Here is a 15,674-nt window from a genome sequence, read left to right as displayed (position 1 = left end):
CTTGAACGTATCAAAAATACAAGTCAAGTATACGGACGAAACAGGAGTGCCAAGGGATCCAACCGTGAACTTGAAACACTCTTTTTTTTATTTTTTTTTCTTCTTAGCAGCCCTTTTTCCAACAAATTCTTTTTGCTGTACTACTCTTCTTCTAACAAGCCCATGAAAAAATATATAGAAAGCTTTTTTGTATGTCTTGTTCAACTTCAATATCTACCAGACAGTACATTTTTTATTGAAACTCTTGTTTGACCTGTGGTAAAGTTTAATGGACGTTTTTTTTTTTTCTCTATCTATCTTGCACTGCAAATATCCTCTTCGGGAGTGAATAAACGTCGTGCCTCCGTCTGGACGTCACTTACTACTGTCAGCAGAAGCGAAAGTTAAATCTCTTGGGGTTGCTTTTACCTTTAATATATTTTTTTTTTTTTTATTATTTTTTTTTGTTCTTTTTATTCTATCGTTTTTAGGCCTCTTGCCTTTCCGATGTCAAAAAAAAGGCTTGAAAAAATAGATCCAATGTGAGAAAACATGTCATGCAATGACCATTACCTTCAACCACTTACCCCATCACCAAAAAAAAATTCGTCAAAGTTTTAGGTTTTATCCAGACCACGCATTGACTCGAATACCTTTCACTTTTATCTATCTTTAAGTTTGTTAAGTTGTGATGACACTCAAAAACTTTTTAAACAACTTGTTTTAACAAAACTTTTCAATTTCTTCCTTTTCATAATTTTGTCATTCAACCTGACAATTTTCAAAACTTAACTCACAACTTAACCTCATCTTTGATCATCAAATCTAAGTGCTATTATTTATTCATACTTGAGGCTATACAAAAATATAAAAAAAAAAACAAAAAACAAAACAACAACAAACGTAGCAAGCCAAGAGGTACTAAATTGTTTTCCCAATCAGATAATTTTTTTCTTAAATTGTCATTATAAAAATAAATGCACCAAGCATTATAAACCCTGAGCAATATTATCAAGTATTTTGCATATCACTTGGATTTTAGCTTGTTTTTTAAACTGCATTTTTTTCATTACGTGGGAACTGTTATTTGTCTCACTGCACCGAAATACCACACACCGCAAGTCACTGCGTTTGACCACAACTGATTTTTTTGATTACTCATAATTTCATAATGCAAATATAATTTATTTTTTATAAACAAAAAAAATACTATCATAAATGATATTAATTTCAAACATAATATTATTTTTTTATTCATTCAAAGACATTATCAAAAAAAAAAAATTTAATTAATATTCAATAAAAGTATTATTTAATAATTTCTTAGTCGATATCAATGAAAAACAGTATTATACATTTATAGTAATCCTCAATACTCGCATTATGATTAGTAATTCTACACAGCAAAATCACTGTACTATGTTATTACTCCATAAACACAAATTCGATATCATTTATATTGTACTCTCGATTTTGCCATTATGTAAAATTATGATTATATTGCATTGAAGTGTTGGGAATTGTATACTATACGATACCAAACAGTATAATAATCAATGCTGGTTTTCTACGATATATATATAAATAGCAAATTTCAAATGTTTCATCTATATATATAATATAACAAAATTATTCCTATATAGATGAGAATATCTAGAGGTTGAAAATTCACAACACACCACAATAGTGTTTGGTCGTAATGTTAGTTAACGTGTAACGGTGTAAACAACAAAACTATACCGTCGAAAAGCCGTAACATTGTTATAGTAGCTTGAGTGCGTAACGAGCCACATACGATAATCGTCGCCATGAGAGAAATTAACTATCAAATTTGTATGTATATAGTCTTGTAACTATTTATATGTATGGTTTATAGTTCCAATCGTTGACTAAATATACATATTAAATTTATAAATATATATTGTGGCGCCTGCAGAGTGACATTGCTTATCTTTCTGTATTTCATGATGATTTAGAGCAAGTCTCAAACTGATTATCATGTTAAACAAGTTTCAGAAATTGCTTGATTACTAATCATTATTATAAAAAATAAATATATCAATAAATATAAGAATTGAATATCATTCACTGATGAAATTTATTCTGAATGTATATATGACTTGATAAATTGACTTAAATTATTACTTGGATTTATTTATCTTTCTACATAAAATTTATATTTGCGATGTGTGACTGAAGCATGACACCTTTAGATTAAAAATAAATGAATATGACAGAGATATGTATGTAATTCATAGCTTCATTTTTAAAATTGCAAGTAGACTTGTATTTTTTTTTATGTCTAGCTGTATTGCTTCTGTTGAATTTAATTTTATATCACGTTCGCCTACTACAAGTAGTTGGATATACAAATAATAAAATTTTTTTAAAAATTATATGGAGACTTTAAAAAATCAAAAAAAAAAAAAAAAAAAAATGTATAGAATTGAATGAGAGGAAAATTTTTTTTTTTACAAACCCCAATCGGGATATACCTACGCGAATTCTGCCCAGTAGACTCTCTACATTTGGCTTCGCTGCGACATATTTATGGCCCCGTGAAATAACGATCAGCGTGCATGCCAAAATTTATCGCTACATAATGCGACCTAAATGATGCTCGATGCATGAATCAAAATCAAGTTGAAAAAATAAAAAACGACTTTAAGTATCATGACTAAAATAAAAAATATAAAACAGAAGAAGAATTGTGAGTCTTCAAGTCTACCTAAATTACAGTGTTGTAATTTTTATTGATAGCACAATTGCTTAAATTCATCCAAACTTTTGATACAAGCCTTGAGGTTATTGATCGTAATCAAAATAAATTGATTGGATTTTTGTTGCATAACTTTTTCCCAATAATTCCAATATCACCTGCCAGCTGCACTTGCTGCATCAATATATTTTTTTTCTTTTTATAACCACAGTTAAATATATATTTAAGCTGACAGATTTAAAGTGGTTTAAATATAAATGGAATTTATTTTTTGTTTTAAAAAAATTTCATCAAAGTAATATTTTTGCTTTATGGCTCGTGTATATAGATAGACACACAGTAAATACCTAAATAAATTATACCTGATTAAATAAAAATGTCAATTTTTTTTTTAACTGAAAAAATTCTATGATTTTACATTTTATTTTTAATTAGCAATAGCTGAATTGATTACGTATACGGATAAAAGACAATTAATAGCAGACACAAGGGTTAATGCACCGAAAATTTGTGAGCCAGACAGTGTCAATGCCACCATGGAACTCTGCCATAGTCGAGCGAGTGGTTTAGCGATCGTTGATTTAATTAACAATTGCTCTTGGTCTATAATCGTTGGCACACTGGATGATGGCACTTTTAACGACTTTAGCTATTTATTTTTTATGAACTTCCTAGTATGTCGTTACAGATATCACAGAGAGCCAAAACTTTTTTCATATAGTTATCATAAAAAAAAAAAACTAAACCAAATATAAATAAATATAAAGAAAAAAAAAATAAACCAACTACAACCTTTCGACTAGGGGGGGTAGTTGGGGATGCAGTGTTCAATTATCCACGGGTTTCTCGAGTTTTTTATTTCTCTTGATAGATATATTATATATATTTTTTTTTTTTCATAAACTAGTGTATGATCGACAGATGGGCAATAGTTTTTAGTGTAGCCAACGGCGAGGTTCCAAGATAACAAGAGGCGGGGGAAAAAGGGAAACTTTTAAACACACAAATTTTTGGAACATCTGGCATCAAGTCATGATGTAAAATTTAGTTTGGATACCCGCTTGCTGGTGATCATATTCCAATGTGCCAGGATCGCGCAACCGGATATTATCATTGAGGTCATAAAATATCACTCAAATTTTTTATTTTTTTTTTTTTTGGCCCACGGCACAATATCATCGATTTTCATTGCGTTGGTATCATCGAGCCACTTTTACACATCGTTCGACGTGTCAATAAATAAAACAAAATAATAATTTTGATATTTTTCAAGTTACAATAACTTTTTAAATTGTTTACATGAAAATAAATTCAATTGGTTAAACGAATATTTATAATCAACACGTGAGAAATATAATTCATGTCATTGATTTAAATTACATTGTAATTTGATTAAAGTAAAATGATTGATAATAAATAAAATACTATTTAGCATTCCTTTTCTATTTATTTATTTTTTTTTTTTTCCATAAAATTTCAACCGGTAAAACTTTTTTTTTTTTTTCTAATATACATATCCTCATACAAAGTTTACTCATAATTATATTATATTACGTTCATATATTCATTTACTATGCACAAATTGCACATGCCGGAGGCCAATAATTCATTTGTAATTCAGTTATCTAAATAGTATGCAATAACTAGCTGTACGAAATTTGCATCCATCGAGAAAACATCGCATTTGTTATCGCTATGTAAAATTTCAAGAGATAGAATATTATAAACATTATTTTTCCACATTTGTAATTTTTATTTTCACTATTTTATATATTATTAAACATTTAAATTAATATTATATTCAGTTTAATTTACAAAAATATATTTGTATATTAATTATTCAAAAATATATATGTTCGCGTATTCAGATAATAATTATTATGTACGCAGAGGTATAATTAAATTTATACATATAAATATGCGCTCATACGCGCTGTGATGTAGTATGTTTATTAATTATTAATTTATAAAAAATGACTGTGGAATATCCAAGATTTAATTTGGAAAATTGTGTGTAAGCAATGAAAATTATTAAATTAAAAAAAATAATTTTACAGGTAATTAATACTTTGGATATACAACGTGGATAACATTGGATAACATTGTGTAATGATGATATTGATTTTATGTTGTTTTAATATTGTTGAGGCCATACTTCATTATGAAAGAAAATTAAAAATTCTCCCGACGCATGTATATTTTTTCAATCAATATGGTAATATAAATAAAACGATCAATTTAACATGACAGCAACTGGACTCACTTGTGAAATAGATTCGTTAAATATTTTTTCTTATAAAGATATAGTCTGATGTAAAATAACGGATTGATTGAAAGGAGGTAGTAACAAATTGGGTTGAAAAATATAATCGTAAAATAATCGAGTCGATTGCCAAGTTCTGACTGTATAATCGTTGAGCTGGCAGAATATAAATAATTTATGTTTCGAGGGTCAGCCATGAATTTTTATGAACGTCCGACACGTCGTATCGAGTTTTTCGCGATTCGTTGCATCTACAAGCACGTATATATAGAGTTTCAGTAAAATAAAAAAAAGAAGGGCGTCTTTCGTTTTGCTCTGGCAATTTACTTGATTAATATTTATTTTAATAAAATTATAATTTTATGGTGATTCAATAAACGTAAGTACATGTTCTTTTGATTGTGACCTTGTCGAGTTTTATTTATATTTTTTTTTTTTCACTAATGTTAAAATTAATATTAAACGAAAAATGATTAATGATCTTTTTTTTTTATTTTCTTTTGAATTTTTTTAAATACCAGTATATCAAGTAATTGAGGTTTAACATTGATAAATTTACTCTTTTCTATCGATAAAAAAAAAATGAAAAAGGGAGAACTATTATCATAAGCCAAAGCTTCTCAGTGAGGCTTTATACTGTACAAATCAATCCTCGTGTGAGTCACACTCGAATGCATTAGACTAGAATAACCAACGAACTAATTTCGATGTCAAAGACAAGATAAGACTATTTATAAAAGCGGTCATTGGCTAGAAGTAGATTTTACGATAAGTAGAAAAAAAAATAAAAAATTTAAAAGCAACAAGGGTGAATGAATTTTGTGATTTATTTATTTATATATATTTTCTTGAATTATTTATCGAGTAAAAAAGAAAATATATTATATTAAAATATTTATACGCCATTAGAAAAATTTCTAATAAATAAAAAATTTAATTGAAAGTTCAAATGTTTAAATCGAGTTTCCGTAATTGCGTTTATTTTTTTTTTTTCAATTTTTTTTTAACTCGTATCTGTCTCTCCAAAATACCCTGACGTGGACCGTAATTAGCATGTTTACACGCAATTCCATCCACAGGAGACTTTTCTAATGCAGTCGCAATTAGCGGGATACCACAAGTTATAATTTCTGGTATCAAGACGAAGAAATAGAAAAAAAAAAATACAAATAATTATAAAATTGTCCACAAAATGAAAAATTCTAAAAAACATTAAATGAATTTTTTTTTTTTATTTTATTTATTCTGAGAAACATAACACAGTTACAAGATTTATCTACATATACGTTATTACGGTTAAAAAATAAAAATAAACTAATGTGCTTACCAGGGGGTAAAAATATGGCGCCAACATTTTTAATATAAATTAAAAGTATTTAATTTTTCTCGTTTATTTTTAATTGATGGTTTTTTTTTTTTCTGTAGAAAGTATAATGATAATTATTATTGAAATAATTAAATAAACTAATGACCATTGAAAATGAAGAAAAAAAAAATATTTATTATTTTGTTTTGTTGAATATGGCATGAAAATTTTAATGATATTATTTAGCTACTGTCATCATTCTGATGATGATATTTTCAAGGGTTGATTGTGTACTTAATAATATTAATTAATATCATCCCTTTTTAAAGCTTGTAAACTTCTGACCCTCCTCTAGTATTTCAACAACAAAACAAAAAATAATGACTCAATTTTCATAATAATAATAAAATGCAAATTGCATATTTAAGTTTCATTGACGTCAAAAAGTTGAATAAATTGATAATTAGTATACAAAAGCTGTTGGATTTTAACAAAAAAAAAAAACTACTAATAATTTAAAATTAATTTGGTAAATATAAAATACATTTTCGTGAGTATTTATGATTTATTATGGTTTGCGTGGGAATCAAGGTAGACGATATAAATGCATTTATTTTTTAGCGATTTATATTTGTGTAGTTGAACAACGAGAGAGATGGTAATAGACCGCAAATAGCCGGGATAGCTTAATTAAATATCTCAAGTTGGATCGTTCGGACTGTCACGTCTGCGATGTATATATTTATGTACTGTTAACATATATATATCGATACATATATTATCTTGAATGTGCATACGCTATTTGTGCATGTGTTGCAGCCAATATACTCAAGGCAAGACCCATCTCTATATACACTGTTGCTAATTAATAAGACTTTAACTGTAAGACGCCCGAGTATGCATGTCTGTCGTGCCCGTCTGTTAATTTCATTTACCTTTTTTTATCTACGACAACTCCAGTTCTTTTTTTTTGTTGTTGTTGTTGCTTTTTTTTCGAATTTATCAATATCCAATTGGCGGAAAATCAATCTAGTTTATCAACTCTGATTTTATTAATTTAAATATCAATTAATTTATTATCCTGTTAGTATTATTTTTGTATTTTTTTTTCTTTGACATCTGATAAATTTTCAATATTATTTGATAGAATTAAAATAAATTTTATCCACTTTATTTAATAAGAAAAAAATATTAAATTACTTGAATTTTTAACTCTGATAATCTTCTCTTCAGTATATATTTTTATAAATTTTTATTTTTGAAAATAAAAAAAAATAAACAAATCTCCCACACGTCTAGCTGATCCTCGTAAATACCACCCACGTATTTTAGCATTTTAAATGAACTTGGCCATGAAGACCTGTGTGTGATGTGCTTTTCGTTGTCCAAATATATATATACACCTCAAATAATTTTTTTTATTATTTATTTCATTTCTTTTTTCATAACTCGAGACTGCAAAATGATGTCTTGATGTGTCGTTTCAACGTGACGTATCACCGCAAGGCGCAAACCCCTGATTAACCTGTCTTGCAAGATCCCTTCCTTGTGTTTTCTCTTTCTCTCAATTCATCTTTTTCATCTCATATAATTTTTTTAAAATCATTCTCTTCCCTCATTTTATTAATTTTTTTTTTTTCATTTAATTTTATCATTATTATTTTGTCGTTGTTTTTTATTTTTCGAATTTTTTTCAAATATTTTGATGGGCTGTTTTTAGTTTGTTGAGAAATATGATGTTTTTTTTTTTTTTTCTTTTTTTAAACTTGCAATTTTCAATTCTCCACGCCCCGTTCGTTGATTAGTAGTATTCAAGTATTTTGACTGTTTTAAAAAGTATAATCCAAAGAATAAAGAAAAGAAAAAGAAAAAAAAAAAAGAAACCAAACAATATTATAATAACTATATCTATATAAATTTCACGTTTTTATTTAATATCGTTAATGCTCAAAATTCAATGGAATTTCAGTGAAGCATCCATGTATGGTTGGGTTAAAATCGCAGTATAAAAATTGGCTGCAATCCTTGAGATAGATTCCAGGAAGTTGTGTCTGAACAAGATGGCATACTATTGTGCCTCGGGAGAAACCAAACTCGATCCTTATTTTGCTTGAATTTTCGAAGACATCACATTTAAATTCGTGAAGAGCATTTCGTTTTTCTCCCAGTTCGACCATTTCATTTCTTTTCTTGTCTTTTGACTACACTATTCGACGAATAAATATAAGTCTTGTGGCATGTGATGTCTGATGTTGAGCCAAAAAAATAACCAGAGCTTTATTTTTTTTTTCAAAACATTAGTTCAAATAAAAATAAAAAAAAAAAAACACAATGACGCACTGCAGTGCAATATTTATAAAATAAATTTAAAATACTTTTTTAAATCTTAAAGAAATTTTTATCAAAAGTTTAATCAATTTTATCCCGATAAGTCTAAGTGTAAAAAAAAATATATTATATATTTTTTTTAAAAATTGAGGCTCAATCGATTTTATTTTACGAATACGTTTCTTTGTGCCACCTTGTGATCTCCGATTTCTCGGTGACATGGAATTTTATTGCCACTAACCTTCACGCACATTGATTTTTTTTTCTAAATTTCTTTTTACCTTGTCCCATTATTTTTTATGTTATGTTATTTTTTAATTTGTATTCTTTTCTTTAATTTTTTTTCTTTTCTATTTTTGTGGTTGTTGTTGTATTTTATGAACGGTGAATATAAAAGGATAGATCGTGGATGCGATGACGAGCAACACCGTAAATCGTGTCTTCCCCACCGCAAAGTTAACCGCAAACAAGGATACGAATAAAACGCGTGTAAAGCCACAGGGCAATATTATCCTTGTCTTTCTTATTCACCTTCAGTCCGGTTTTCGCGCCTGAGAATAATAACCGCGAAGCTAAAAACGACTGGATTCAACCGAGTGTCCCTACCTTCGTACTATTTTTTTTTTTTTTCACCCTTCACTCTTCGATAAAACTTGTTCCAACAGCTATACAAATACACATTTTATTTTATTTTTCAAATGACTCGATTGACGGCAAACTCGAGAAAAAATAAGAAAAAAAAAAATTCCATTTGATGTAGAATTAATAGTATTATTGTAAAGCATTTATATCATGACAATTTTACGACATTTTGCAAGCTAATAATCATTGAACTGTCACTCTCAACGTAAGTCAGATTTATTCTACTTGAGTTACAAGTCTGATTATCTTCGACAGTCAAAGAACGTTATGTCAAGATGTAATTTGACGTATCGAAAATCTCTTGTGTGTCAAATACTTTCTGTTTTTCATTTACAAACAAAGCATGGTAATTTTATTTAAATTTAAAGCAAATAAATAAATAATGATAACGATACATAAAATATATATAAACCATGACGAATAAGGTGCTTTTTATATTTTTCTACTATATAGTTATTCTTAGATCCAATCAAATTTAAAATTAAAAAAATAAAATCTATCTCAAGTATTTAAAATAAAATCATAAAATGAAATGAAAAAAAAAAAAATGTATTTTTATTTATATAAAAATTTACTATAAATATAAAATATATAAAATAATATTGGAATCGCGTTTAAAAATTTTTTTGGGTCACTGGTGTTTTACAATGTTTATTTGGATGCTTCAATACGTGAGAAGAATGATCAGTGGCGTTTACGTACATAGAAGACACGGAGAAAGGATTCTTATACGTGCTGGAACGTGAAACATCTTGTACAACTATTTTTTTATTTTTCATTTATTTTTCTATTATTATTTTTCGACTACTATTTTTCTGGCTCATTTTTTTTAACTTGTTTTTCTTTACTATCATTCAATAATAATGTTGAAGTACGTATGTACAAACGGAAATGTAAAAATATATCCGGACATATATTGCATCTCGAATGCTCTACATTTTAACTATTTTTCATCAGTCGTCTTATTCCATTTCTCTTATACATATTTTACAGTGCAATGTACTTTTTACAGTCACCGGGTATTATTCACATTTTGAGTAGTCTTGTAAAAAAAAAAAATAAATAACTTTCACGTCATCACATTTTGTATTTCCTTTTTTTTTTTAAGAGGGTTTTAAAATATTCTAAAATTTTTTTAAAACCTTAAAGTAAATATAATAAAAATGTTGAAAAATAAATAAAATTATTCCTCAACTCGACATAATAATAAAATTTCAAAAATATTATATAGATCATTAAATTTTAATACTGCTGAGATGTTTTTATTTTTTTATTTATTTCAAAATTTAAGTAGTCAATTTAAGTAGATTTTAAATATTTATTGTCGGTTATATCGTTGATATTTTTGAAATATTTGTTCAATGATTTAAATGACTGTTTACCACGGTAATTTTCTGAGTTATTTAATAAATATCTGAACTCGAATAACCATCGATTGACTGTACAGATTCTCCGGATATTTATATGGCAATAATTTATTACCAATAACATTTAAATAGAACGATATAAAATGAATTGCATTGCTATAAAATTTTGTAGTGCATATACGATCAAATCTAGTCAACTTTGATTTTTAAATTATATGATTTTCGTGATTTCTTTTATAATAATATATTCACTGATAGTATCGAAAATTAAATTTTTAATATTTTCAAAACAAATCGATTATAAAAAAAATTAGACGTAATATGCAATAAATGAAAGTTAGATTTATGTATATGCTTTCTCATAATGTCATTGCAATAACAATTTATTTATTTTCAAGATTTAATTCCTTGAGGGGTAATTCCCAGAGGCAAATTCAAAAACATCATGATAAAGTCTTTGTTTCTATTCATTGCTATTTTATTTTTTATGGATGTATTTATTTATTTTTTCTACTCTTTTTTTTTTTTTTTTTGTACACTGTAAAAATATTACAATTGAGTTGAATTAAAAAAAAGAGAAAAACAAGGCCAGACTCGTGTCTAATAGAGATAAAATGTTGAATTTATCATCAAGGGTAAAAGTTATCATTTCGATGAATCGAGCTGGATCAAAACAGCTGAACGCATTTCTTCATATATCTAACGAATGCGCCTAATCATTTTCTCATCAACTCTGCCCCCCAAGCATCATCATTCTAGAACCACTAACAAATTGTGTTGCGTTTTGCACGCACGTTTAACGTATAGATCTTTTTTTTTTATTTTTACTTTGTTATTTTTTTCCTGTTCGTTGCTATTACTCGGGCGCTAATGTCTTTATCACGAGACTGGTGAATTGCCCTCCTGTCCAATGCTTTAGCTACAATTTGTTTTCTCCTCCCGCTCTTGCCTCTAATGATCCCTGGGGCCCTGGGATTTCACACATCTTGTTCAACCATTACCAACGTGTGTTCATCGATAACTTGATGAAAATATATCTCACTTTAACTGATGTTTTATATACTGTTTAAAAAAATGCTGCTTTAAATATTTATATACAGTTTTTTATTTTAAATGTAATAGGAAATTTTTATTGTTATTATATTAGATATTTAATTTTCATTTTTTTTTTTTTTTCATTATTTCATCTTTATTCAACATTTTATTTAAATCCCAACTACGATATTACTTTTATCTCTTCCATTTCATTGAGAATAAAAAAAATCACGAATTTTTCATTTAAAAAAAATATAATATAGCCACCAGGAGATTTAAAACGTTACAAAGTCAACTTGCAAATTTATTTTTCATTCGTTGTCTGTGCAAGAGTTATTTGCATATGATGGCAATGGCCACTGTACAGGTGTGAGTGCAGAAATGAATGAAAGAAAAACTTGCATAGATAAAAATATACAAAAAGAAAAAATAAATAATAAAACGAAAAAACAAAAAAAGCAGAAATAAGAATGAGAAAAAGGTATTACAGTGGCGCCTGCGTAATATTCTAGATTGTGTCAGATTTAAAGAGAGGATAGGGTAAAAGAAAATAAATATTGAAGTAAGACTAAATAAAAAAAAACGACATTGAGTTGTTATACAGCTTGAGATATACAACGAAAGAAAAATAAATAAATAAATAAATAGAAAAAATATATATATAAGCAAAAGACTGAAGCAACGAATGATAAAATATTCTTCCGCCCTTTCAAATAAAAATGGACGCGAACGAATGTACGAACACCCCGCGCATATGTTTTATGCATATCTCTGAATAAAATATGATTACAAAGTCTTTTTGATTCAACGTATGTAGCGGTTTTTTACGAAGCCTCCGAAAAACCATGAGACGACAAGAGCAAGTTCTCACTAGTTGAAATGAACCAAACCACAAGCCTTGTCTATGTTTGTCTATGACTATCATACATCCATACTCATTACATTTTTCCCGTTTTAATATAACCACGAGAAGCTCCGAGTTTCAATTGCAAAAAAAAAAATAAAAAAAAATATTACAAGACCACCGTGTTCACGCGTACAAACATTCCAATGATGAATAAACTTTACAGTTCAGTTTATATGCTGTACAAGAAAATTTTTACTCATGTATATCTAAATACAAGAATTAAAAAAAAAACAAAAAACAGTTATCAGTTGTTTCTTTATCTAAAAAATAGATATTTTATGATTTAAAATTTGCGTAAAATTTACACCCATGTTTGGATTTAATAATTTTTCATCAAAATTTTACAGTTACGTGTCTAGCAGCTTTTGATTGAGCTGAAACAAAAAAAAAAAAAAAAAACAAAAAAAACAAAAAATAATGAGAATGAGTGAGAAATAAAATATTTGAATTTTTAGAGTTGTGTGTGATGGTAGAAGGCAGATCGCATGAACATTGAACATTAGGAGTATGTTCGTGAAACATTAGGACTGTACTGTAAAATCAATAAAGCCCCTAGTATAGTTGAGACTTTGGTATTGCATGTACATGCATTTACACAAATACACTGATGAAAATGAAAAATTATCAAAGCCCCTGCATTCAGCATTTCCTCAACAATATAATATGAGAAATGACTGAAATTAATTGATCTGTTATTTGGTTGTAATCATGCAAGGGAGTTTAGTCTGACAGATGTCTATTAAAAAAAAATAAAAAATTACAAATTAACATCCTAATTGATTTAAATTTATTTTTAATAGATAAAAAATTTTAAAGTGATTTAATTTATACTTGAAAAAAAATTGGTTTTATTATAATTTTCAATTTAATTTTTTTAATGTTCCAGGTCAATTCAGGACACCAAAAATAACAGAACATCCATCAGATATAACTGTTGCCAAGAATGAACCGGTAACATTAAATTGCAAAGCAGAAGGTAAACCAGAACCATCAATTGCATGGTTCAAGGATGGCCAACGAGTGACAACATCACCACTTGATGCAAAATCTCATCGTGTATTATTACCAACTGGATCATTATTTTTTCTACGTGTGATGCATGGAAAAAAAGAACAAGATGGAGGTGTTTATTATTGTGTTGCAACAAACCAAGCTGGAAATACTACAAGTAGAAATGCCACCCTCACTGTAGCAGGTAAGAAAAATAATAACATTAATATTCCTTGACTCACTGATTCAGTGAAATATCTCGAGGGAAATAAACTTGTTGTAAACCCTGCAACTGACTCTATCTCTATGTGGATTTATTCCACACACACAAACACAAACACACACTGTCTGATCCAATTCTTGCCAGACAACATTTATTGCAACTAAGTGAGAGAAAAGTTACAAATTGTTGTTGTCATCAAAGACCTCCATGATCACATTGACAAAAATAGTTAACGACAAGACAAAAAATTCAAATCAATAATGTATTACTAGCATTTTTTTCGAAGTATTTGCATCTAATATTTTTCTTGCAAATTATCTTGAATCGCTGATTTTTTTTTAATGTTAAAACTTACAAAGTCAATGCATTGAATAAATGTGAATATCAATTGATTTATATCTAAAGTTGTATTTATTGTGAGGTCAAAGCACTGAATAGAATTATATTTTATCGATTGATTTTTATTGTTCATTGAGTTATTGATAATAGAGAGAAAGATCATTGAACGATTAAAAATTCGATAGACTAGAAATTGATGAAGCTGAAAAAGGGTTCAGTTCACTTGGTCGCACAATTAATTGTCAATCAAGCATGACATCAGGTCATAAAATATATCGAAATTTATTATTTTTATTTAAACAAGTAAGTTTATTTCCACGACGACATAAAAATTTAAACTAAAATGTATATTATCACAATTGTAATTTAACCGATTAGCTATCTTACAATTGTATAATTCACGTGTAAAAGGTCGCAAGTACAATTAGCATTAATTACGATATGGATGTCGAGACTGTGAGTAAACTCAGCTTGTTTACAATTCCGTTGCATATATTTAAAACGATAATAACCAAATGGATTTTATGTATAATATAATTTACCATGGTGTAGATATGGGCATATATTATATATCTATAGGTATGAACTGCATATACTGTAATGCGGGTGTACACACACCTTTGGGTATCTTATCCGTCAGAGTCACGACACCACTCGCTACAAAATTTACAGTAATTTCACTTCATAAAGTAAATGCGTACAAACGAAAATTCAATGCCTTGAGCTTTCACGGTTTATTAATATTAAAATTTATTTATTTATTTATCTTTAATTTTACATTTCATTGATATTTTTTTTTGCATATAAATAGCTAGCTTTTCTTATCGTTTGAATTTTTTATTTTCTCGTCTTCAAATAAACAAAAAATGGAAACAATTTAATTATTTATAAATTAATTTTTATGTACCTTGAGTTACATTACAAATTACAAAGCCTTATTGTCATCAGTCAGTGTATTTATTTATTTATTTATTTTGAATTGTTTTTTAATATTTATTTTTATAGCTCATTTTTTTGTTCAACTCTTTGATTGTTTTTTTATTACAGTATTGTACTTTTATTATTTGAAAAAAAAAAAAAGAGTTGTATTGATTTAAATACCAACTATTTACTGGATATAATGACTGAGATTATAGATCGTTAAAAATTCCATCTATCGTTGGGTACGAGGGAAGCATTTGGTGGCGATATATTCTCGATAATGACCACAGAGTATGTGACGATCGGGTATATACCACACACATACAATAATGAAAAAAAAATAAATAAAAAACAAAAAATATTATCGAGAGCAAGCGAAATAATTCTGATTTATGTTTTCAACTATATACAGCTTGGGAAAATTGAACTTAATGTGTGTTGTATGAAAGCAAACTCGGAGTATTTTAATTTTCATTACTAACAAAAAACCATTATTTCTATCATGACTTTTATGAGATTTCATTACATCATTAAATTATTTATTTGTTTGTTTATTTTTTTTTATTATATATTGTTGTTTTGAAAATATATATTTTTAATTTTTATATATATTTTTATTTTATTTTGTTTATAAAGTCAATAAAAGTTGTTTTCA

At 27.4% G+C, this 15,674-nt stretch overlaps 1 protein-coding gene across 2 annotated transcripts in view; it reads left to right on the top strand.

Moving 5' to 3' along the window:
* Positions 1-15,674, top strand: part of LOC122859003 (roundabout homolog 1-like) — a 181,273-nt gene that overhangs the window by 75,022 nt on the left and 90,577 nt on the right. For both annotated transcript variants that reach the window (XM_044162313.1, XM_044162314.1), the window contains one exon: positions 13,433-13,741. In XM_044162313.1, the coding sequence (XP_044018248.1) occupies positions 13,433-13,741 (309 nt within the window). The remainder of the gene's footprint in view (positions 1-13,432; positions 13,742-15,674) is intronic.

Source organism: Aphidius gifuensis, linkage group LG6 (genome assembly GCF_014905175.1).
Source record: "Aphidius gifuensis isolate YNYX2018 linkage group LG6, ASM1490517v1, whole genome shotgun sequence".
In the NCBI taxonomy this organism is placed as follows: domain Eukaryota; kingdom Metazoa; phylum Arthropoda; class Insecta; order Hymenoptera; family Braconidae; genus Aphidius; species Aphidius gifuensis.
This window is presented reverse-complemented; position numbering and strand designations above follow the sequence as displayed.